General features: G+C 46.4%; 1 protein-coding gene across 1 annotated transcript in view; it reads right to left on the bottom strand.

The window, feature by feature from the left end:
* Positions 1–8,608: 8,608 nt before the first annotated feature.
* Positions 8,609–24,055, bottom strand: part of nup85 (nucleoporin 85) — a 32,961-nt gene continuing 17,514 nt past the window's right edge. Inside the window, exons 11-19 of the mRNA XM_078207681.1 lie at positions 23,193–23,299; positions 22,114–22,197; positions 17,417–17,482; positions 17,120–17,271; positions 15,999–16,116; positions 12,580–12,680; positions 10,620–10,771; positions 9,623–9,721; positions 8,609–8,801 (exon numbers count right to left, since the gene is read on the bottom strand). Coding sequence (XP_078063807.1) covers positions 8,697–8,801; positions 9,623–9,721; positions 10,620–10,771; positions 12,580–12,680; positions 15,999–16,116; positions 17,120–17,271; positions 17,417–17,482; positions 22,114–22,197; positions 23,193–23,299 — 984 coding nt within the window. The 3' untranslated portion in view covers positions 8,609–8,696. The remainder of the gene's footprint in view (positions 8,802–9,622; positions 9,722–10,619; positions 10,772–12,579; positions 12,681–15,998; positions 16,117–17,119; positions 17,272–17,416; positions 17,483–22,113; positions 22,198–23,192; positions 23,300–24,055) is intronic.

Genomic DNA, 24,055 nt, shown 5'->3' on the forward strand with positions numbered 1-24,055 from the left:
CCCCCGTCTCTCTCTCTCTCTCCCCCCCGACTCTCTCTCTCTCTCCCCCCGTCTCTCTCTCCATCCCCTCCCCCCGTCTCTCTCTCTCTCTCCCCCCCGTCTCTCTCTCTCTCTCCCCCCCGTCTCTCTCTCTCCTCTCCCCCCGTCTCTTCTCTCTCTCCCCCCGTCTCTCTCTCTCTCTCTCCCCCCGTCTCTCTCTCTCTCTCCCCCCGTCTCTCTCTCTCTCTCCCCCGTCTCTTCTCTCTCTCTCCCCCGTCTCTCTCTCTCCTCCCCCCGTCTCTCTCTCTCTCTCCCCCGTCTCTCTCTCTCTCTCCCCCGTCTCTCTCTCTCTCTCTCCCCCTCCTCTCTCTCTCTCCCCCCGTCTCTCTCTCTCTCTCTCCCCGTCTCTCTCTCTCTCTCCCCCGTCTCTCTCTCTCTCTCCCCCGTCTCTCTCTCTCTCTCCCCGTCTCTCTCTCTCTCTCTCCCCCCGTCTCTCTCTCTCTCTCCCCCGTCTCTCTCTCTCTCTCCCCCGTCCTCTCTCTCTCTCTCCCCCCCGTCTCTCTCTCACTCTCCCCGCTCTCTCTCTCTCTCTCTCCCCCGTCTCTCTCTCTCTCTCCCCCCCGTCTCTCTCTCTTCTCCCCCCGCTCTCTCTCTCTCCCCCCGTCTCTCTCTCTCTCTCCCCCCGTCTCTCTCTCTCTCTCCCCCCGGTCTCTCTCTCTCTCTCCCCCCGTCTCTCTCTCTCTCTCTCCCCCCCGTCTCTCTCTCTCTCTCCCCCCGTCTCTCTCTCTCTCTCCCCCGTCTCTCTCTCTCTCTCCCCCCGTCTCTCTTCTCTCTCCCCCCGTCTCTCTCTCTCTCTCTCTCTCTCTCTCTCTCCCCCGTCTCTCTCTCTCTCTCCCCCCGTCTCTCTCTCTCTCTCCCCCCGTCTCTCTCTCTCTCTCCCCGTCTCTCTCTCTCTCTCCCCCCGTCTCTCTCTCTCTCCCCCGTCTCTCTCTCTCTCTCCCCCCGTCTCTCTCTCTCTCTCCCCCCTCTCTCTCTCTCTCCCTCCGTCTCTCTCTCTCTCTCCCCCCGTCTCTCTCTCTCTCCTCCCCCCGTCTCTCTCTCTCTCTCCCCCCGTCTCTCTCTCTCTCTCCCCCTTCCTCTCTCCTCCTCTCTCTCTCTCTCTCCCCCCGTCTCTCTCTCTCTCTCCCCCGTCTCTCTCTCTCTCTCCCCCGTCTCTCTCTCTCTCTCCCCCGTCTCTCTCTCTCTCTCTCCCCCGTCTCTCTCTCTCTCTCCCCCGTCTCTCTCTCTCTCCCCCCGTCTCTCTCTCTCTCTCCCGTCACTCTCTCTCTCTCTCCCCCGTCTCTCTCTCTCTCTCCCCCGTCTCTCTCTCTCTCTCCCCCCGTCTCTCTCTCTCTCTCCCCCCCGTCTCTCTCTCTCTCTCCCCCCCGTCTCTCTCTCTCTCCCCCGTCTCTCTCTCTCTCTCCCCCCGTCTCTCTCTCTCTCTCTCCCCCCGTCTCTCTCTCTCTCTCCCCCCGTCTCTCTCTCTCTCCCCCGTCTCTCTCTCTCTCTCCCCGTCTCTCTCTCTCTCTCTCCCGTCTCTCTCTCTCTCTCCCCCCGTCTCTCTCTCTCTCTCCCCCCGTCTCTCTCTCTCTCTCCCCCCGTCTCTCTCTCTCTCTCCCCCCGTCTCTCTCTCTCTCCCCCCGTCTCTCTCTCTCTCTCCCCCCGTCTCTCTCTCTCTCTCCCCCCGTCTCTCTCTCTCTCTCCCCCCCGTCTCTCTCTCTCTCTCTCCCCCGTCTCTCTCTCTCTCTCCCCCCGTCTCTCTCTCTCTCTCCCCCCGTCTCTCTCTCTCTCTCCCCCCGTCTCTCTCTCTCTCTCCCCCCGTCTCTCTCTCTCTCTCCCCCCGTCTCTCTCTCTCTCTCCCCCCGTCTCTCTCTCTCTCTCCCCCCGTCTCTCTCTCTCTCTCCCCCCGTCTCTCTCTCTCTCTCCCCCCGTCTCTCTCTCTCTCTCCCCCGTCTCTCTCTCTCTCCCCCCCCCGTCTCTCTCTCTCTCTCCCCCCCGTCTCTCTCTCTCTCTCCCCCCCCGTCTCTCTCTCTCCCCCCCCGTCTCTCTCTCTCTCACGCCCCCTCTCTCCTCGCGCCCCCCTCTCTCTCCTTGCGCCCCGTCCCTCTCTTTCCCCCCCCCACACATCTCATCTCTCTCTCTCACCCCACCCGTCTCTCTTTCTGCCCCCCACCGCCCCCAACCCGTCTTTCTCTCTCTCTCTCTCCCCCCCCCCACCCCCCGCCCATTCTCCCTCCCCACTCTTTTTATTGCGTCGGTGCTGGAATGTTTTGTGCTACTTGAGATAAACAGGCCACGTATGGGTGACTTTCTCCTTGGCTCCTCTTGTGTGTTTGTAGGAGAAAGTCAGATTGAGGTACAAGCTGAGTTTTACGATGGGTCAGCAGTCCTGCTCGGAGATGGCGGAGGTGGACCAGTTTCCCCCGGCTGAGAAGTGGGGATACTCTGACCCTTCCCTGTCAGTCACAGCCTCGAGTACACCAACCACCTCCACTTGGGTCGCCTGACTGAAGCACTGTGCCATCTGTTTGTGTCTGGAATTGAGGAAAGAATAAACTGCAAGGTGGGCTGAGGTCAACGTCTGCAGTGGGGCTCAGAATCTGGCCTCTGATTTTGCTGTTTCTTTGTACAGCTGCACCCTGTACTCAAAACCAACTCGAAATCCATTATCAGAGGCTCCTTGCACCAACACTGCTGTTGTGAAAGGGTTAATTAGTGCCGCAGCGATCAGCCAGAATTGCCATTGAGCGACTGGTTGAATTGCACGGCCCAGGTTAGATCCTGCCTCTGGTTGAGTTTGCTGAACACTGATGGGGTTCCTCGATATAATTCTCGGTAAGGCCTGCTCCTGATCGCCACCCAGAGACTCTGGCTGGGAGTGTGAGTGTGCAGGCACCAGATGAGGACAAGAGCCTCGGGAGGCCCCTGAGGACCACGCAGCACTGAAATGAAATGCTGGGAACACTCTGCCAGTCAGACAGCGTCTGTGGGTGAGAGAGACATACATTTCAGTTCATGAATAAAAGGTATTTCAACAAGTTACAGAAGCAGGGGAGGGGCGATAAAAGAAGAAAAGGGATTAGGGTAGAGGGCAGGAGTGATTAATTGACAGATGGGATGATGGCGCAAGCCAAATGAGAGTCAGCAGCTGCTTCTGAAAAAAAATGGATTATGATCCAAAATTGTTGAACACAGTGTTTAATCCAGAAAGCTATGAAGTGCCTGAGTGAAAGATGAGGTGCTGTTCTTTGAGCTTCCATTGAATGTCACTGGAATAGAATAGGTCACAGTAGGCCAGAGAATTCAAATGACTAGTGCTCCAAAGGTCAGGGTCACACTTGTAGACTGAACAATGGTGTTCCACAGAGCAGGTGTCCAGCCTGCATTCTGTCTCCTCAATGGAGAGGAGACTGCAGTGTTGTCAGTGAAGAGCCCAATTTGCACGAAGAGCAAACACTGACAATGCAGAGAAACATGAATCAGCAGAGCTGCTATCGCTCTGGACCTGGAATAGAGACTTGGGATTGCACCGGTGTTCTCCATCACTCTCAGCAAGAGCTGATACTGGCCAGGGATTGGGACAGGAACCTTAACCTCTCAACTTAAACCTCATGTTCAAACCACTCCTATTACACCATCACACCCCTTCCATGCATCACATTTTATCTCTATTCTCCTTCCAGTTTTTGTCCTTGGAAACCCAGTGATTTCACCTAAATACCGATGAAATCCGCCTGCAGTTTGTTCATAGTCCATCAGTGACCCCCAAACATTTCAAAAATCACCTCCCTTTTGACCTTTACCCCTTTGTTCCCTCACCGTATGATTGGCTGTCAGGTCTGTATTATGGACATCCAACTGTGTGTTTGGCTGTTGCTCTCAGGATGGGGTCTGCCTCCCCTCCCCCTCATTCTACACCCCTGTCCCAGCCCCTGAGATTCTAGCCTGACCAGGGGCAGCAGAAGTGACCCAGTCAGCAGCAAAGTCTGAGACTCAGACTCAAGCCCTTGGGGAGCAGGACACTGTTGACCTCGCTGTGGGACTGATTCATTCCTAGGCAGCTTTCCATTGCTCAGTTCCAACTTGTCCGTTAGTGAAGCTCACAGTGCATTTGTGCTAATGTACCATTTGATGCAGCTTCTTAACCATTTTTATAAAGCTGCCATAGTAATTCCTCCGACCTGTTTACTGTGTCTTGGTTCGGACTAATCACCTTCGCCCAGATTAGACATTCCATTCACTTGTCCACTGAGTGCTTTAATTCTGAGCAGTTGGATGCCTCACTGGTGTCGTGTGCTCAGCAACCCAGCTGTGACCAGACATCTTTCCTATTCATTCTCCTTCTCATGATGGCTCGTGTTGTCTGCTACCCTGGAGGTCACTTGTTGTCCAGCATTTCCTCATTGCTCAAGGAGATAGTGTGCACTGACTGTGAACACCTGTGTTTCAGTCTCCTCTTCCCCAGTCACGCCAATGCCCAGAGTCCAACATTCGGCACAAACTGCCAGTTTTGCACAGCAGTTGATCAGTTAAGATGTGACTCCTTCCAGTGCTGTCATGTGTTGTTGCTGCTGCTTTAAATAATGTATTTATTGTTCAAAGTCAAAAAAAACAATTTTATTCCGGAACATGTTGCCCTGTATCCAGTGTGGTTTCTGCTCCAACTCAGAATTTAAAAATTGCAATTTGTAAATATTTAAGCTGTGTTGTTATTTGCACGATTTAAATAAAGTTCAACTTCATTTTATCTTTGATTTCTGGAATCTATGGGTATTATTGACATGGGCTTCCAGAATGCATTTTGACAAGGCTCCTCTTGGTGAAACTGTTAACAAAACTGAGAATACAATGGATAGGGAGCTAGGCCACAGAGAGAAGCGACGATAGGTAGGTACCCAAATTGGCAGAATGTGTCCACTGCTGTTCCACAGGATCTCTACTGGAACCTGAACTACTCGACATTTATAAATGACTTGGATGAAGGAATGGAGAGTTGTAAATCCAAATCTGTTGACATAGTAAATTGTGCGAATGAGACCTGAAATTGTAGATTGGACATCGATGGACTCAGCGAGTTGGGAAAAACTGTGGAAGGTGTGCTCGGTTTAACCCCTTTGGATTGAAGATCGATCAGAATATATTCTAAATGGTGAGAAGCTAGGAACTGTGGAGGTGCTGAAAAATCAAGGGATCTAGGTGTAGAAATCACAAAAAACTGGTGGAAGGTACGAAACGAACATTGAGACCAAAGGAATGTTAGCCTCAAGGGAGCTGAAATACAAAGTGGGGGGGTTATACAAATCTCTGGTTAGATCCACTGAGGTATTGTAGCTTAGAAAGGATCTGGTGCAGCGAGATTCACCAGCATTATCACAGGCCTAAAACATTCAAATTATGAGAACAGTTGTCGGTCTAGATTCTGCTCAGTGGAGAGATTAAAGGTCATCTAATTGAAGTGTTTTATGATCAACGTGGCTCAGTGTTGAATTCTATTTCATGCTTGTAAAGTGCCTTTCGGGATGTTTTATGCTAAAGGTGTGCTACATGAATGTAAGGTGTTGCTGAGAGAACAGATAGAAATTACTTCCTTAGCAGACCAGGGTTATTCATATATGAAATTAGGAAGTTCTTCAAATAAAGGCGATTGAAAATCTGGAATGCCTCCCCCAAAAGCTGTTGGGCCCAGGGGACAATTGATAACCTAAATAAATTTTTGGCAAGGTTATTGAGGGGCTTGGATCCAAGGCACCAAGATCGAGTTAAGATTCAAATCAACCATAATCTAATCAAATAGTGGAACAGATTAGAGGGAGTGAATGCCCTTTTGCTGTAGGGTGACCATGCATTTTGAATTGGAGCTACGACTGGAGTCGCTGTGGAGCATTCGCAAGGCTGAGTTCTCTGTGGATAGCATGTACCATAGGGTGGTCACACCACTGGTAAAGAGTGCACTCTGATGATGGGGAAACCATACTTCCTGTCGGGGAACGCTTCAGCAGTCGAGAGCATTCAACCTCTGATCTTCGGGTAAGCGTTCTCCAAGGCGGCCTTCAGGACACATGACAACGCAGAATTGCTGAGCAGAAACTGATAGCCAAGTTCCACACACATGAGAATGGCCTTAACCAGGATCTTGGGTTCATGTCACACTATCTGCAACCCCCATAACTTGCCTGGGCTTGCAAAATCTCATGAACTGTCCTGGTTTGAGACAATTCACACTTCTTTAACCTGTGCTTAACCCTCTCTCTCCACTTGCATTACCTGTTAAGACTCGCATTCGAACCATTATCTTGTAAATTGAGTCTGTGTCTGTATATTTCATTTGTGAACCCAATCCTCCACTCACTTGAAGGAGCAGCGCTCCGAAAGCTTGTACTACCAAATAAACCTGTTGGACTTTAACCTGGTGTTGTGAGACTTCATACGATGACGAGGAAGGTAAGGGATCATTCCAATCTCTCGCACAGCCTGATAGTGGAGAAGGTGAGGGATCGCTATGTATCTCACACACGGTCCCGGTTAGGTTGTTTGTCTTGGCGCATGTCTGGCAAAATTTCCAACCCGACTCTAACACCTTGGTCTTTGTCTGGCAGTTATGCTTGTTTCTACATAGTCAGCATGGAGCCAGGACTGTGCCCTAGCTGGATAGGCCAGGGTTATCCTAGGCTTAAGTCAAGTTTTTGCTAATGACAGGCAGCAACTGGCTTCAGGGAATGTAAGCTATGAGGAGAACTCTGCGACAGGTTGAAGTGCTGCTTTAGACTATGTTAAGAGTGCTTATGTTGGAGTTTAGTGAATGAGGAACTTCATGAAGAAGGTAAATCGAACTTGGTGAGCATTTATACTGTCCGTTCTTTAAAGAAAAAAATGGTCTTTAGATTTAGTGTTTAAAGTATAAGAAATAAAGTAAGGTCCCTAGTATACAAGTATTATTCTTTAAAAGTAAAATTAAAGCGAGTAATTTAAGGGGAAGTCATTGAAGAGCAGCTCAGCTACTTAGAATGCTCCTCCTGTGTGATGTGGGAAGTAATGACACTTCCAGTGTCCAGGACAACCATGCATGCAGGAAGTGTCTCCGGCTGCAGCAACTCAACTGCAGATGCAGTATAATGTGGGTAAGTGTAAAGCTATCCATTTAGGTAGGAAAAACAGAATGGCAGAATATTATTTAAATAGTGATAGATTGGGAAATGTTAATGTATAAAGGGACCTAGGTTTTCTTGTACACCAAACAAGTATGCAAGTGCAGCAAGAAGTTAGGGTGGCAAATGGTATGTTGGGCCTTCATTGCAGGTGGATTTGAGTACAACAGCAAGGATGCCTTTCTGCAGCCGTACAGGGTCTTAGTAAGACCATACTTGGAATATTGTATGTAGTTTTTGTCGTCTCTAGGAAAGGATATACTTGCCAAGTGTAGCAAAGGTTTGACGGACTGATTCCTGGAATCAGAGCATTGGGTCAACTAGGCCTGTATTTATTATTCATTGGAGATTAGAAGAGGGGATCTTATTGAAACAAAATTCTGACAGGGCTGGACAGACTGGATGTCGGCACAATGCTTCACCTGGCTGCGGGGTCTAGAACAAGGGGTCATAGTCCCAGGAAAAAGGGCAGGCCATTTGGTACCGAAATGGGGAGAAACATCTTCACTGAGTGGGTGGTGAACCTGTGGAATCCACCACCAAAGGTGCCTGTGGGACCAAGTCACTGAATATATTTAAGGAGATTGGTAGATTTCTAGAACATGGGGGTACAGTCTTAGGATAAAAATTGATCATTTAGGATGGAGATGAAGATCAATTTCTTCACTCAGAGCTATGAGTCTTTGGAATTCTCCTGCCACAGGTTATGGATATTCCAACATTGGATATATTCACAGCTGAGACAAATTTTTGGAAATGAGGAGCAGGTAGGAAAATGGAATTGAGGTGAAAGATTAGCCATGATCATACTGAATGGCACAGCAGGTTCAACAGACTATGGCCTTATCCGGCTTTTTATGTTCAAATGCTCTTGCCCCCACATTGGCAGAGGATACCTATCTCTGGCATGGGACAAGACAGAACTTGTGCTGTCCTTGCCCTGAGGAAAGGTTCAAGCAGTGATCTAGCATCAAGCAAGAATGCAAGAGACAGCACGGCTGAGCAGAACTGCAGCAAGCTCTTACGTGCTATGGAAATGGAGTCCATTCGCTTTCCCTCAGCACCAACTTTGTTGAGCCCAGCAGATGCCTGTACAGTTAGCACCAGGCAGGGGTGAGCTTCCGTGACTGAACGAACATGGCAATCCACTGCAGCATGGTAACAGTCCAACAGCTCAACTTAATTTCCATTTTCTGCAGTTAATTAAACTTAGTCTTGCTAACAGTGCAGTCTACTGTTAGCCCTAGTAGTCCTCAAGCAGCAAGAATAGGTATCAACTGAAGTGCCAAGGGGTCATTTACCCCACTCTCCACCCTGGCACTGCACCCTTAATAAGTCAGCACCTTTAGGATCTGCAGAAATGAGAGATTATATTTATACATTGGCTCCCTCAAGCTGCAATAGCCTTCAGTTAGTAAGAGCAATCAAATACCAACATCTTTAGATACAAAAGTATTTTAATATGCAAATTCTGCCAAAAACTCAAATCCATGGGGGAAAACATTTATTTACAACATTGGCCGCAGGCCAGTTTCAGGATCCGTGATGTGTTCCTTCTTGGACAATGGCTTTTGCCAGATTCCGAGTGAAAGCCAATCGGAGGAGGCCCAGTTGCGTAATCGCCACCTCATCCTCACCCTGGAATAGAGCAAAACACAAACTCAAATCATTGGCTTCAGAGATCACAGACACAGGTCAGAATTATCCTCAAACCACTCCCTCCCCAGCACCACCACCACTCCCTCCCCAGCACCACCACCACTCCCTCCCCAGCACCACCACCACTCCCTCCCCAGCACCACCACCACTCCCTCCCCAGCACCACCACCACTCCCTCCCCAGCACCACCACCACTTCCTCCCCAGCACCACCACCATTCCCTCCCCAGCACCACCACCACTTCCTCCACTCCCAGCATTTAATGTAACCGCCAGCAGCTAAGGAAGGATATATTTGCCTTGGAGCAAATGCAGCACAGATTCACCAGGTTCAGTGAAGACAGGTTTCATCGATTTGGCTTGTATTCACGTAAATATGGAAGATCAAGAGGTGATCTTATTGAGTTTTTCATTATGATAAAAGGCTTGATCAAGAGGAACTATTCTCTTTGGTAGGAGATTGCAGAATATGGGGGGGATAACAAAGGTTGCCAGGAAGCAATTCCCTCAGCAATGGGAGTGGAAATCTGAAACTATCCCAAAAACTGTTAAGGGGGAAAGTCAATTGAAAAATTCAAGATGGAGTTAAATACATTTTTGTTAGTTATGGGTGTTAAAGGTTACAGGACCAACACAGATAAACGCAACTATGATACAGATTAGCCATGATCTAACTAAATGGCAGAACAGGCTCAATGTCCTCTGCCTGTTTCTATCAGAATTCATTCACTGACAACTCCTAGGATGTGTTCACTGCTGGGAGACAGCACTCCGTCCAGATCAATAAGTGTAGCCTCTTACCCCCACAGCTCTCATCTCCCTTTCACTCTCGGTATCACCAGCTGTCACATCTTCAAGGCATTGCATGAGTTTGTACGTCTGCTCTGTGGAAAAGATCACCTGATCAAAAGAAACAAAGCAATGAGCCAGTCAGATACAAACACACGAATCTCCTCCGGAAAGGAGACTTCCTCATCCTATCACACCCTCATTCCCAGGAGCCAGGCTCCAGTTTACACAACTCATTCCACAATGCCACACTGTACTTTCTAACACCAATACCCAATCCTCCTGCTCGAAGGGCTGAATGGCCTACTCCTGCTCTTTGTATGCATTATCACAGGCTCAGGATTTTATGATTCCAACCTTGAAGATCAGAATTTCAACAATTCGTCAATAATACTCGGAGTGTTAAACCAAGGACAAATCAAGTCACCAATGAATGATGGAACTTTACATCAATATCAGATCTCCAACTTGTTCTTGTCCCCCAACTAGCTAGGAAAGAGATCAATTTTCTCAAACACTCCAACGGGATGTATATCATGGGTTAGATATAGAGTAAAACTCCCTCTACACTGTCCCCATCAAACACTCCCAGGGCAGGCAGAGAGCAGGTTGGATATACTGCTCAAACACATTAACAATGTTCCTGGAATTTTGGCAGCACCGACAAGGGAATATTTGTTACCCTGGGGGCATTAAGAGTCAACTACACAATATGGTACCAGGATTGCACATGGATTCCCCTTTTCCCACCCAATCACATCATGCAATCCAAGCCCCTCCTCCCACTCTGTCAACAACATCCTGATAACCAGATGAGCGGACAGACTGGGCAATTCTTTTGCCATCTTTGCTTGCACGCAACTGCTCATACAAGAGCCCAGTTAACATCGCTGATGTTGAGGTGGCGGTTTCCCTGTAACATATCCCCTGTAACCTCAACTGAGCGATGCCAAATATCAGAAAGTTAACAGAATCACTAAAACATTCCAACAATGAACAGTGATCAAACCTCCTTCTGTTCCATCATGGGAAGAGCATCCAGAAGCAATGTCATCCAGAAAGATCGTGGAGCAGAGCTGGCAGTCATCAGCAAGAGCAGCAGATCGGCAGCCTTTGCAAATTGCATCTCCCCATAAAGCTTGTGGAATTCACAATACTTCCCTACCAACAGAAAACCACAGATTACACAGCGCAGTAACAGGCCATGCGGCTGAACGGATCCATTACAGTGTTCATGCCCCACACAATTCTCCTCCCGCTCCCTCCTCATCTCACCCCCCCAGCAGGTCTTCTTCCTTTCTCCATCATGGGTTTACTTTGCTTTGCCTTAAATGCATCTATGCTATTTGTATTATTTGCTCTGTAGTAGTATGTTCCACATTCTAACCGTGCTCTGGGTAAAGATATTTCTGATGCTCTATTGGGTTGCTTGGTGATTGTTTTATATTTATAGTCTTTAGTACTGGACTCCCCCAAAAATGGAGACCGACCATATCAACCCCTTTCGGCCATGGGAGCGACTAGAACACCAAGCTGCATTGAATTCAGCAACCTTATGGACCGTTCAAAACTGATCACAACTCAACTGGCCTCAACAGATTGTAGATGCAACTCAGATACACAAACAGATGGACACCGCAAAATTGCTGGGCTTAGCCAAACAATGAGTGTTACTGAGTTTGTGGCAATTGATTGTCTTACTATGGTCTTGATAAGTCCCTGCCCCATGTAGAAACTGCTGAGATGGCTAAAAGGTGAGGTTGAATGACTTAATGTGATGATGCAATAAAGACACTATAAATTGGCCTCTTCAGAAGGAGAACACTTGGAGAAGAAACCAACAAGACAAAGATATCAAGAAGACACCAGGAAGTGATAGCAGTCTGGTCAGCTTTTGTCACAGATGTATCCATCACGGGAAGACCAACTGAGCAGGTGAATAGGTGTATAGGATATATATATATTAGGGTGCTTGGTGCAACTGAGGAACTGTGTTAAAAGGAACAATAAATTAAATATTGATTGAACCAATCCAATTTGTGCAGTCTGCTTCAGTTCCCAAGCATCCTGGCTGTGACTCTAGTGTCCAGCAACACACAAGGCACTTTGACTTTCAAGAGTAATGCTCTTTCAGCGCATCTACACTGTCCACCCAAATCACACCCATCTAAATTCTCATCCTGATCTTTAAATCCCTCTATTATATTGTCCCATCACATCTCTGGCTTCTCCTATCGGCCACTGTCCCATCAACTGCCTGATTTCTTCAACACTCCTCGCAAACCTCCATCTTTCTCCCACAACAATCCCATTAAACCCCACAAATGCTCCCCTTCCCACAAACTACCCTGCAACTGGCCCCTCCCACAAAACTCCCCACTCCAACCTGCCCCCTCCCACTAATCTTCCCATCCCAATTGCCCCCTCCCACATCAACTCGTCCTCTCTCCTCCTGCAAATGGCGACTATATCACTTTTCAACTGAGGGAGCATGTTGGTACGTTTGCAGGTGAGAAACCAGAGATTTACAGCAAAGGAGATGATTTGCTCCAGTCTGCTGCCTGTTTGTGAAAGAAATTTCTAATTAATCCTGCTGGCCCACTCTCCTCAGTCTCACATCAATCCCATGCACTTTTCATAGCCATGAATCAATCCCAAATTAATTCCATTGCCCTGCACTCTCCATATCCCCATATCAATCCCAGATTAATCCCACTGTCTTGCATTCTCCATATCCCATATCAATCCCAATGCCCTGCACTCACCATTGCCCCATATTAATCCCAAAGCAATCCCACTGCCAAGCACTTTTCATAGCCCCGTATCAAGCCTATATTCAGTTAGAGAATACAAAATCATTCAGTGTCTGGGGCATTTCCCAATATTTTAAATATACAAAGACGAACAGAACACAAAACAAATGATGATAAATATGAACCGACACCAGAACGAACACTGGGTCTACCTACCAAGGAAAGTCAGCCGTTCACTCAGCAGCATAGATGATCCCAGGTTGCTGATCAGGTCAAAGTCAGAAAAACTTCCTTTAACAGAGTATTCCTGAAGTAACCTGCAAAATGACCCAATACTTTTATAAACACAGTATCACTGAGCAAACACTGCAGCCAAACAGGTTCTCTCTTACAGCAGGCTGTACGAGTAACATGGATTCCTACTGCAACAGCCCAGGGAACAATCTGGGAGAGAATGGGGGACAGGAGAGTCTATAGGAAATGGTATAATACTAAACTGCTACATTCTACTGAAAACCAGAGAAGACAAGTTAATTGCTTGGTCCTGGCAGCATTTGTTGATCAGAGTCTCTACGTAAGAATTTACAGAGTTGTTATGGCACAGAAGGAGGCCAGGTGGCCCATTGTGTCTGCGCCCGCTTTCCAAATGAGCATTATGATTTGGTGCCATTTGCCGCTGCCTTTTGCCCACATCCTTGCACATTGTTTCTTCTCAAATAATCATCTGGCTCTTCCTAAGCAACACATATTTTTTGATGCAACTACTAATTGGATACCTGCCACTGACCTGAAGACCTGCTCCCTTACTGTCACTGGGAAATTTCGTAAGAAGTTTAACAACACCAGGTTAAAGTCCAACAGGTTTATTTGGTAGCAAAAGCCACACTGGGAAATTTGACCAGTGATGGGAAGAAGTCAGGGAGCCATCCAGACGTATTCTCCCAATATTTTCCCAGCATCCCTCATACAACTGGCATCATCACTGATTGTAACAGAAATAACACTCCCAGATTTCTTTGACAAGGTCAGTGATGCTTCTCAAGAAGATGATAGTGAGGGGAAGCAATACGGCAGAGCCTTTCCTGAAACCAAGATAACAAAAACTATCACAGACTGAGGAGAATCAAATAAAAAAGTGTTTATATGCGCATTTCAAATTGCTAGAAGTGGGAACTTCCAGATTTTGAGACAGCAGATAAAGGGTCCAGTATCTACCTGTATACTGCTTTTCTATTCTTACTGCCAAAGTGGACAAGTTTACATTTTCTCATATTACACTCCATGTCAATATGGAGAGGCTAAGTGTCCATTCACTTAACCTGTCTATATACCTTTGTAGATTTTTTACCTCCTCTTGACAACTCACTTTCCTACCTATCTTGGTGTCATCTGCAAATTTAGCCACCATATATTCAGCCCCTTTATCCAAGTCATCGACATGATTGGAAATAGTTGAGGCCCACACTGTACTCCACTGATTACAGCCTGCCAACCCAAAAAAGACCCATTTGTCCTTAGCCAACCAATCCTTTATCCATACATGTTACTCCCTACACCATGTGCTCTTATTTTGTGCAGTAACCTTTGATGTGGCACTTTGTTGAATACCTTTTGGAAATCCAATTACACATTTACAGGTTCCCCATTATCCACCTTGCTCGTTACTTAAAAACACAATTTCCTTTTCACAATCTCATGTTGACTGCCTAATCACATTATCATTTTCCAAGTATCCTGCTCCTTGATAATGGAGTCTAGCAATTTCTCCATGACTGATGTTAGGCTAACTGGCCTATTATTTGTCACTTTCTATCTCCCCCCTTTCTTGCATTTCCTATTTTCCAATTCACTGGGGCCCTTCCAAAATCTAAGAAATTTTGGAAAATTATAACTAATGCTCTACCATCTCTGCAACCACTTCCTTTAAGGTCTGAGGATGCAAGTCATCAGGTCCTGGGGACTTAGCAGCTGTTAGATCTAATAGTTATCCCAGCTTCTTTTCACGCGTGACTGTTTTAAGTTCCACCCTCCCTTTCACCTCTTGGTTTTCAAGCATCATTGGAAAGTTTCCCAATTCTTCTACACTGAAGACGGACACTAAATACCTCCTCAACACTTCCACCTTTTCCTCATTTTCCATTAATTTCCCAAATTCTCGCCAGAGGACCAACATTTTAGTTACTCTTTTCCTTTTTAAAAATTGTAGAAACTCTCGCTGTTTTTATGTTTCCTGCTAACTTCTTTATTATTTGTCAGCTTTTGTTGGATTTCAAAATCTGCCAATCCTCTGACCCACCACTAATATTTACAGATTTGCAGTGTTTCTTTCACTTTGATACTATCCATAACTACTTTATTTAGCCAGCGATGATGCATCCTTCACAAAGTATATTTCTTTCTCACTGGGGTAAATCTTTACTGCGAGTTATTCAATATCTCCTTAAAAATATGACACTGCTTCTCTGTTGCCCTACATTTTAACCTAGCTTCCCTCCACTGTGGCCAGCTCTGTCTTCATACCCTTATGATTACTTTTACTATATTAAGGTCTAAAACACTAGTCTTAGACCAACAGTTCTCCCCTTCAAACTGAACAAGAAATAATGTCATGTTATGATGGCTGTCACCATAACAATGAGGTTATTGATTAATCATGTCTCATTGCACATTACCGGGTTTAGAATAGCCTACTCCCTGTTGGCACTAAAATGTAATGCTCTATGAAACTGTCTCAGAAATTCTCTATGATCTCATGTTCCCTGCCTTGGCCAAACTGACTTGCTCAATCTATGTGTAGATTAAAGTAACTCATGATTATTTTCTTACACACCCCATTTATTCCTTCTTATATACCCTACCCCACCAAGTAACTACCGTCAGGGTCTTACTCCTATAATAAGTTTCTCATTGCTGCTGAGAGTGGGGGACATATCCAGCAGAATAGGCTTTGTAGGCTACCATCACTACACTGTACACTGACTGAGTCGGTGTAGATCCAAGCATTCCTGAACTAAATAGCTCACCCAACAGCACACGGTTACATATCCAGGAGCTCAATTCCCCTCCATTGTATTGTAGAGAGCAGTAGTGTCAGTTCACCTTCCTTCAGGAACAGCAGAACTGAGTTCCATACTAAAACCATTAATTGCCACATTTGAAAACTGCAGGCTCCTACTAAAAGATCACTTCAAACCACTGGGATAAAGATCAAGAATAGAGCTATCCCCAAGTGTCCCAGTTGGTAAAGTAAGTTTCATGTTCATTTGCTGCAACTGGCCTCAGTGGAATACTAGTTGTAGATGAAGAGCTTTTGAGACTGGCACTCCCGAACATCTTTAATGAATTGTGCTGCACAGTGTATGCACATGGATATCAAGTAGCACAAGATCAAGCCGTGTGGTTGCTCTAATGAACAGATAAATTGTGCACCAATACTTTGGCATGCTGTCTGAGAATCTTTGGCACCTTGTAATGCCTCTCCAGGTCAAATAGCCTGTCAATAGTTACTGTTCAGGGTTACTTGGGGCTAACCCGTTGGTCATGGGCATCACTGGGCTCCTTCAGGACAGGGCGAAACTGAAAATACAGATGAGGCTGGTGAACAGCTGCCAGCCTGTTTCGTAACAGTTACGGACCTGTCCGAGATGAGAGTTGCGAAGAATGCATCTTTTGCTCGAACGCTCCAGGATAGCGCTGATCCCAGCCGGTTGTTGCGTATAGCTTTCATCGCCATGATCTTACAGATGCTCCTCACTGTAGGAAGATATACACAGAAGATGAAGATTAAATTACAGGCTTAAAAATGTCAGCGCGTGAAGCAGGAGACAACTTACTGGTTTGGGTGGGAAACTGGTGGAGGAAGACAAAGTGGGGAGAGTACTCTAACTGACAGATTGCGACTAGTGTCCCCAAAAATTTGTACTAAGGCCTGAGCTACTCACCAGGCTTACATATGAGTGAGATGAGGAGTAGAGAGCTGGATGTCCAAATTTACTGATGTACCAAGTTAGGTGACATAGTAAGCATTGTAGGTGGGAGCTGAAAGTTCTAAAGAGACATTGATAGATTCAGTGAGTGGGCAAAACCATGGCAGGTGGAGTTCACTGTGGACAAGTGTAAGCTGTGATGAGAAATGGTAATATATTTAATAGTTTTGGCAGCGTGTGTTAAATTCTATGAAGCAGGCTTGTGTGTCTTTGTGTGAACATAATTTAATTAAGCTGGGGACTGATTGTCTGGTTGGGCGGGAGACTTGAAGAAAATGTTAAAGGTATGCATTTGAAGTAGGTATGGCCAGTGAATTTTCTGTACATAAACAGATAGTGGGTAGAAATTTGCTTTAGGAGCTAAGTAAGAGTTTGATGTTTTCAATTATTAAATTTCAAAGGGAGGTAAAATGACTGTTACAGCTTGCAACGGTTTCATAAATGGATCCAGTTAAGTGATATTGAGTGATAGTGAGGAGGTTGTGGAACACTGGGAAAAGAGAGCCGAGTGTTGTTGACAAGAGAGACTTGATAGTGGGGAGGGGGAACGAAAACAGTGGGGTGTAGAGTGGACGCTGAAGCATTAACCAAGAAGGGAAATGGTAAGGTTGGGTGGGTAGAGGAGGCCAAGAGAACAAACATGTGTTTCTCAAATGCCACCCTGAAGAATCCTGTATGGGAGCAGACAGACAGAGTGTACCCAAAGTGTGAACTCTTACAAATGCCACCTCCCTCCCACCAATACTGATTCTAAATAAGCAGCTCTTCACCTTGCTCTGTCATCTGCCGCTGCTCACATATTCTCAACACCTTCAGTGCTTTGCGTTCAGTGTTCAGAGGTATACGCTCAATATAAAGCTCCAGGTAAATGCGACCAAACTGCGGACAGTGGTCAAAGTAGTCCACGGCCAACTGCCAGAGGCTGAAATCATTCAACAGAATAGACACAACATTACAGCACGGAGAATCTCCACACCAACCCTTAATAACAAAACACACTGGTATATAGTCAGTAAGGTTCAAATATAGTGTAATGTTACTGAAACTAAAACACTGCAGTGACCCACCTGTCATGGTTGAAGAGCCCAGAGGCATACTCCAGAATGAGAAATTCACGAAGGTTTGAACCAAAACTGTAACAAGGAAAACACAAGATAAAAATATAACCAACTCCGGACCCTTGATAATCTTGAACATCAAACCTTAGAAATGCAGTCCAACTGTCTGTGAATGAAGTGTTATGGCCATTAATAAGATGCATTGTCTCCTCATACATTTATTCGATTCCCACTCCTCCATAGCGGTCCCTCATTTTCAATACACAACCAGTTTAAAATGTTACAAGTATGCAGTACCCGTACCAGTACCACTATACCCTGTAAAACACTGAGCGTCGTAACACAAACCTATACCGACCAGAAAATTTTCTAGTCAATTCCTGGCTTATGCTAATATCACTGATCTCAGCAAGGCCACAGGAAGGATGCTACAACAAGCCTCAGCACTCCCTGGCTCGTTACATGAGACACGAGTCCAGGCTGCCAGCCTGTTTGGTTGCAATGTCACCCACTTAGAGCACAGGAAGAGAATCCTGCCTGGTGATCAGTAGTGAGGGGCTGAAGGCAGCTGGCAGTCACCTGTGGAGTTAACCTCTGCAATGCAATTTGACAGAACATTTGCTAAAATACCAGCTGCCCTTACAAGCAAGAGGGGAAAGAGACCCCAAAATTGACCAAGATCAGCTCCAATTCTACAATTATTCTGAAGAAAGATTTTTATAAATCACAGGGCTGTTTTGTTTAAGTTTTGCATTTTCACATTAAGCCTCCTGTATTAACCCAGTCATTAAATCAAAAATACTGCTCTAAAACAGCTCTTGGGAATATCGTACAGCAGGGGACCAACAGGCCCTGCGTCCAGAGCTGCCCCTGTTTCAGAGTGATGGGACCCAGATCCAGACTGAAACCATATAGCAGTGGGACATGGGGGCAACTGGGCACAGGTTCCTATTCTTCTGCACTCCAGCAACAAATCAAAAACTAAAATCTCTGCACCACTCTGAACATCATTCCTGTGAATCTCTTTTCCAAAGTGCAAGAATAAGCAGAACACTGAAATACAGGAGAGTGATTAAAGACACAGAGGCACATGGAGCAGCAATCTGTCATCAGTACAGCTCAGAGAGGTGTCTGTTATAACTTAGAACTCGCATTCCAATCATTATTCATTATTCTGTAAATTGAGTTTGTGTCTTTATATGCCCTGTTTGCTGTTTATGAGCAGATCTCCCACTCACCTGACGAAGGAGCAGCGCTCCGAAAGCTAGTGGCTTTTGCTACCAAATAAGCCTGTTGGACTTTAACCTGGTGTTGTTAGATTCCTTACTGTGTTTACCCCAGTCCAACGCCGGCATCTCCACATCATGACTACCATCGACACCGCAAACTGCCAGCTCCAAGTGGAGAGGATCTCCAAGAAGATCGCGCATATCGACACAGACATCAAGTTTCTACAAAGATGCAAGAAAGCAGACAAGATACCGAAAGGACTACAGATCACGAACCCACTCAGGTCAACCTATAACACAGACTATGCTGAGAGACTTTGCCGTCGCACCACTTTCACACTCCTGAAACACCTCATACACCAACTGTACAGCAAACGCCGCAGCCTGGAAACCAAGATAGAGTCCATATTCTCAACTTGCGCTCAGGATGCAGACCAGCTGCGAAACTCTGCCAAGCAGACGAGACAAAGGAACTACGCCATCTACATGCACACCAAGAACAGGAAACTTGAGAAACTCGGCATCTCCACCAGCAGCAACCAAGCCTCCCCTGGTACCACAGTAGAAAACAGTACCACTGCGGGGAAGTCCATTGTCAACTTGCCAGACTACACACTTCAACCAGATGAAATCGAAGTTCTCAGCCGAGGGCTCAATTTCTGCCCCACCACCAAAATAGACCCCATCAGTCTCGCAGCAGACACAGAGGAATTCATCAGGCGAATGAGGCTGTGGGAATTCTTCCACAAACCCCAAGAGGCCAACAGCGAACACAATGAGACAGCCAATGAACCGGAACAGCTGACAGAGAGACCCGCAGTGTGTCCAAAGAGGAAAGAGTCGAATTGGACCCCTCCGGAAGGCCGCTGCCCTCGACTTGACATGTATGCCCAAGCTATCAGGAGGTGCGTCAACACCAAATTCATCAGCCGCACTCACTAGACAGCCCCAAACATCACCCAAGCACAACGCAATGCCATCCGCGCTCTCAAGACCAACCGCAACATTGTCATCAAACCAGCAGACAAAGGAGGGGCCATCATCATACTGAACAGAATGGATTACTGCAAAGAAGTGAACCGACAACTGAACAACGAGGAACACTACAGACAGTTACCCACAGATCCGACCAAAGAACACACCTGTCAACTCAACACTCTGATCAAGACCTTTGATCCGGACCTTCAGAGCACCCTCCGTGCTCTCATCCCACGTACTCCCCGCGTTGGAGATCTCTACTGCCTCCCGAAGATACACAAGGCAAACACACCCGGCCGTCCCATCGTATCGGGCAATGGGACCCTGTGCGAGAACCTCTCCGGCTATGTCGAGGGCATCCTGAAACCCATTGTACCAAGAACCCCCAGCTTTTGTCGCAACACTATGGACTTCCTACAGAAACTCAGCACACATGGAGCAGTTGAACCAGGAGCACTCCTCGTCGCAATGGATGTCTCGGCACTCTACACCAGCATTCTCCACGATGATGGCATTGCTGCAACTGCCTCAGTACTCAACGCCGACAACTGCCAGTTTCCAGATGCAATTTTACAACTCATCCGCTTCATCCTGGACCACAATGTCTTCACCTTCAACAACCAGTTCTTCATCCAGACACACGGAACAGCCATGGGGACCAAATTTGCACCTCAATATGCCAACATCTTCATGCACAGGTTCAAACAAGACTTCTTCACCGCACAGGACCTTCAACCGATGCTATACACTAGATACATCGATGACATTTTCTTCCTTTGGACTCATGGCGAACAATCACTGAAACAACTATATGATGACCTCAACAAGTTCCATCCCACCATCAGACTCACCATGGACTACTCTCCGGAATCGGTTGCATTCTTGGACACACGCATCTCCATTAAGGACGGTCACCTCAGCTCCTCACTGTACCGCAAGTCCACGGATAACCTCACGATGCTCCACTTCTCCAGCTTCCACCCGAAACATGTTAAAGAAGCCATCCCCGACGGACAAGCCCTCCGTATACACAGGATCTGCTCGGATGAGGAGGATCGCAACAGACACCTCCAGACGCTGAAAGATGCCCTCATAAGAACAGGTTATGGTGCTCAACTCATTGATCAACAGTTCCGACGCGCCACAGCGAAAAACCGCACCGACCCCCTCAGAAGACAAACACGGGACGCAGTGGACAGAGTACCCTTCGTTGTCCAGCACTTCCCCGGAGCGGAGAAGCTACGACATCTCCTCCGGAGCCTTCAACATGTCATTGATGAAGACGAACATCTCGCCAAGGCTATCCCCGCACCCCCACTTCTTGCCTTCAAACAACCGCACAACCTCAAACAGACCACTGTCCGTAGCAAACTACCCAGCCTTCAGGAGAACAGTGACCACGATGCCACATAACCCTGCCACAGCAACCGCTGCAAGACGTGCCGGATCATCGACACGGATGCCATCATCTCACATGAGAACACCATCCACCAGGTACACGGTACATACTCTTGCAACTCGGCCAACATTGTCTACCTGATACGCTGCAGGAAAGGATGTCCCGAGGCATGGTACATTGGGGAAACCATGCAGACGCTATGACAACGGATGAATGAACACCGCTCGACAATCACCAGGCAAGACTGTTCTCTTCCTGTTGGGGAACACTTCAGCGGTCACGGGCATTCGGCCTCTGATCTTCAGGTAAGCATTCTCCAAGGCGGCCTTCACGACACACGACAGCGCAGAGTCGCTGAGCAGTGACTGATAGCCAGGTTCCGCACACATGAGGACGGCCTCAACTGGGATCTTGGGTTCATGTCATACTATCTGTAACTCCCACAACTTGCCTGGACTTGCAAAGTCTCACTGGCTGTCCTGTCTGGAGACAATACACATCTCTTTAACCTGTGCTAATGCTCTCTCCACTCACATTGCCTGTACCTTTAAGGCTTGATTAGCTATAAAGACTCGCATTCCAATCATTATTCAGTAAATTGAGTTTGTGTCTTTATATTCCCTGTTTGCTGTTTATGAGCAGATCTCCCACTCACCTGACGAAGGAGCAGCGCTCCGAAAGCTAGTGGCGTTTGCTACCAAATAAACCCGTTGGACTTGAACCTGGTGTTGTTAGACTCCTTACTGTGTTATAAGTGCCAGCAATATAATGCACGATCATACAGGGGAATCCTCAGCAGAGACTGATGGACTATAGGCAAGCACTCTCACCCTGCTGATTAAATATGCATTAAAAGCAAAATACTGCAGATGCTGGGATCTGAAACAAAAACAGAAAATGCTGGAAAATCTCAGCAGGTCTGCCAGCATCTGTGGAGAGAGAATAGAGCCAACGTTTCAAGTCTAGATGACCCTTCGTCAGAACTCCGATGAAGGATCATCCTGATTTGAAACATTGGCTGCATTCTCTCTCCACAGATGCTGTCAGACCTGCTGAGATTTTCCAGCATTTTCTGTTTTTGATTAAATATACATACTCACTGAAGATTATGAGACTGCAGAAGGTTGCAATGATCCAATAGGTCTGTTAGATGGGCCACAAACCACCAATTATTCAGGATGACGCTGTAACAAGAGGTAAATGAAACACGAGTGTATGGAAACACTGGCATAAAAAAGCAGGATGCATAGCAGAATGGGAAAACAATGCTTCCAAAAAAAATAAGAATCCAAGAGCACACAACTTAGAGAGGAGTACCTAGCATTAGTTCAGTGTCAGCAATGTTAACATTTTAAATGAGTATCTAGAAAAATAAACTAAACTTCAAAGGAGCTTGCAAGTGCTTCAATCTCATAATTGCTCAGCAAATTAGTCCAACAGTTGAATCACAGAGTAAGGATAATAAGTCAAACTTGGATTAGAGAAGAGGGAAGTCATGAGGGGAGAGTAAAGTGGGGATGTTGAAGGATATCAGGGCAAGAGGATAGGTGAGAGCAACAACAACTTACAATTCCATAGCACCTTTAACATATTGAAACGATGTCAAGATGTTTCACAGGAACATTATCAGACAAAATTTAACACAGCCACATAGGCAGATATTAGGACGGGAAATCTGATCAATGTGGTAGCTTTTAAGGAGCATCTTAAAGGCAGAGGTAGTGAGGCGGTGAGACTTATGAAATAAATTGTGGAGTTGAGGGCCTGAACAGCTAGCAATGGTGAAGTGATTAAAATTGTGGATGCATAAGAGATCAGGATTTGAACAGCAAGGAGGACTCGGAGGGGTGCAGGAGGTTACAGAGATAGTGAGGGAAAAGTTACATAGGGACTTGAAAACAACAACGCAGATTTTTAAAATCAAGGCACTTTCATACCAGGAAACAAGATAGGTCAGCAAGTACAGGGTGTTGGTGAACAGGCCTTACAGTGAATTAGGATAAAGGAGGCAGAAAAATAAACCTCAATCTCCTCTCCTTCTGGCTTGGGCGTACCAGATGAAGGAAATGGATATCACATGTGGGGAGAAGAAAAATAAGTCACAAGCATTTTTTCTGAAGGTAGAAGAGATATAATTTGACTGTGATTTTGTGCATATTGCAGATGGCTGCATGCTCACCTGCAATCTTTCAAAACCTGGTGAATATTGAATTCAAATGCTGCCAACAGGATACGGTCCAGGGCATCAGACTTGCTCCCAGAAGAAACAAAATGGTCCAGACAGAGCTACACACATCAACAGGGAAGAGAATCAATGTCAGAAATGGTCACAACATACAAGAAGTAGCTGGTAACAGCTTATTGTTCGCTCATTTCTTTACCCTTCTCCTGGCACACAGCCATTCCCATCTTCTAATCTAAACTATGGTCTGAAATTTCCTAATTTGTTCCAGTTACAATGCAAATACCCAGTCCAATATACACTTCCTCCTTCTCAAATTCTCATTAAATCCACACTTGGCACTCTGAACTCATTTTTTCCTGGGGTCTCAGAACTGTAATACTCTTCACCTCCTTCAGTCTGTACTTCCTCCCAGAATCTATCTCCATTTTGAACTCATGACTGCATTACCCAACCTCAATTAATTCACAGTGAGCCTGTAGCGTCATGGATGTTGTACTTCCAGTTTAAGAGGAACTGAAGAGGAAAATGCAAAGCAATGTGACTGAGCTAGTGGAGTGGCAATAAATGTGCCCAGTGACACCAGAATGTTCACAAACACCAGATAAGTGCAGAGGGCATCACTCAAAATGGACCTACTCAATCTAAAGAGTGTTTGCAAAACAATTGTATTATTTGGATTAGCCTTGTCTCACAATTGACAATTTACCCAGCTTTCTCAATTTAAGGAAAGACCTCCTGAATTTTTATCTCCAACAACACAAAACATGTTGCAATTAACTTGGGAGTATTAAGACACCACAGAATTCAGGATAAAGCACCTTCTAAGCTATCGCCATTAAATAGACTGACGTGATTCA

This window comes from Mustelus asterias, unplaced genomic scaffold (genome assembly GCF_964213995.1).
Source record: "Mustelus asterias unplaced genomic scaffold, sMusAst1.hap1.1 HAP1_SCAFFOLD_2593, whole genome shotgun sequence".
Lineage (NCBI taxonomy): Eukaryota > Metazoa > Chordata > Chondrichthyes > Carcharhiniformes > Triakidae > Mustelus > Mustelus asterias.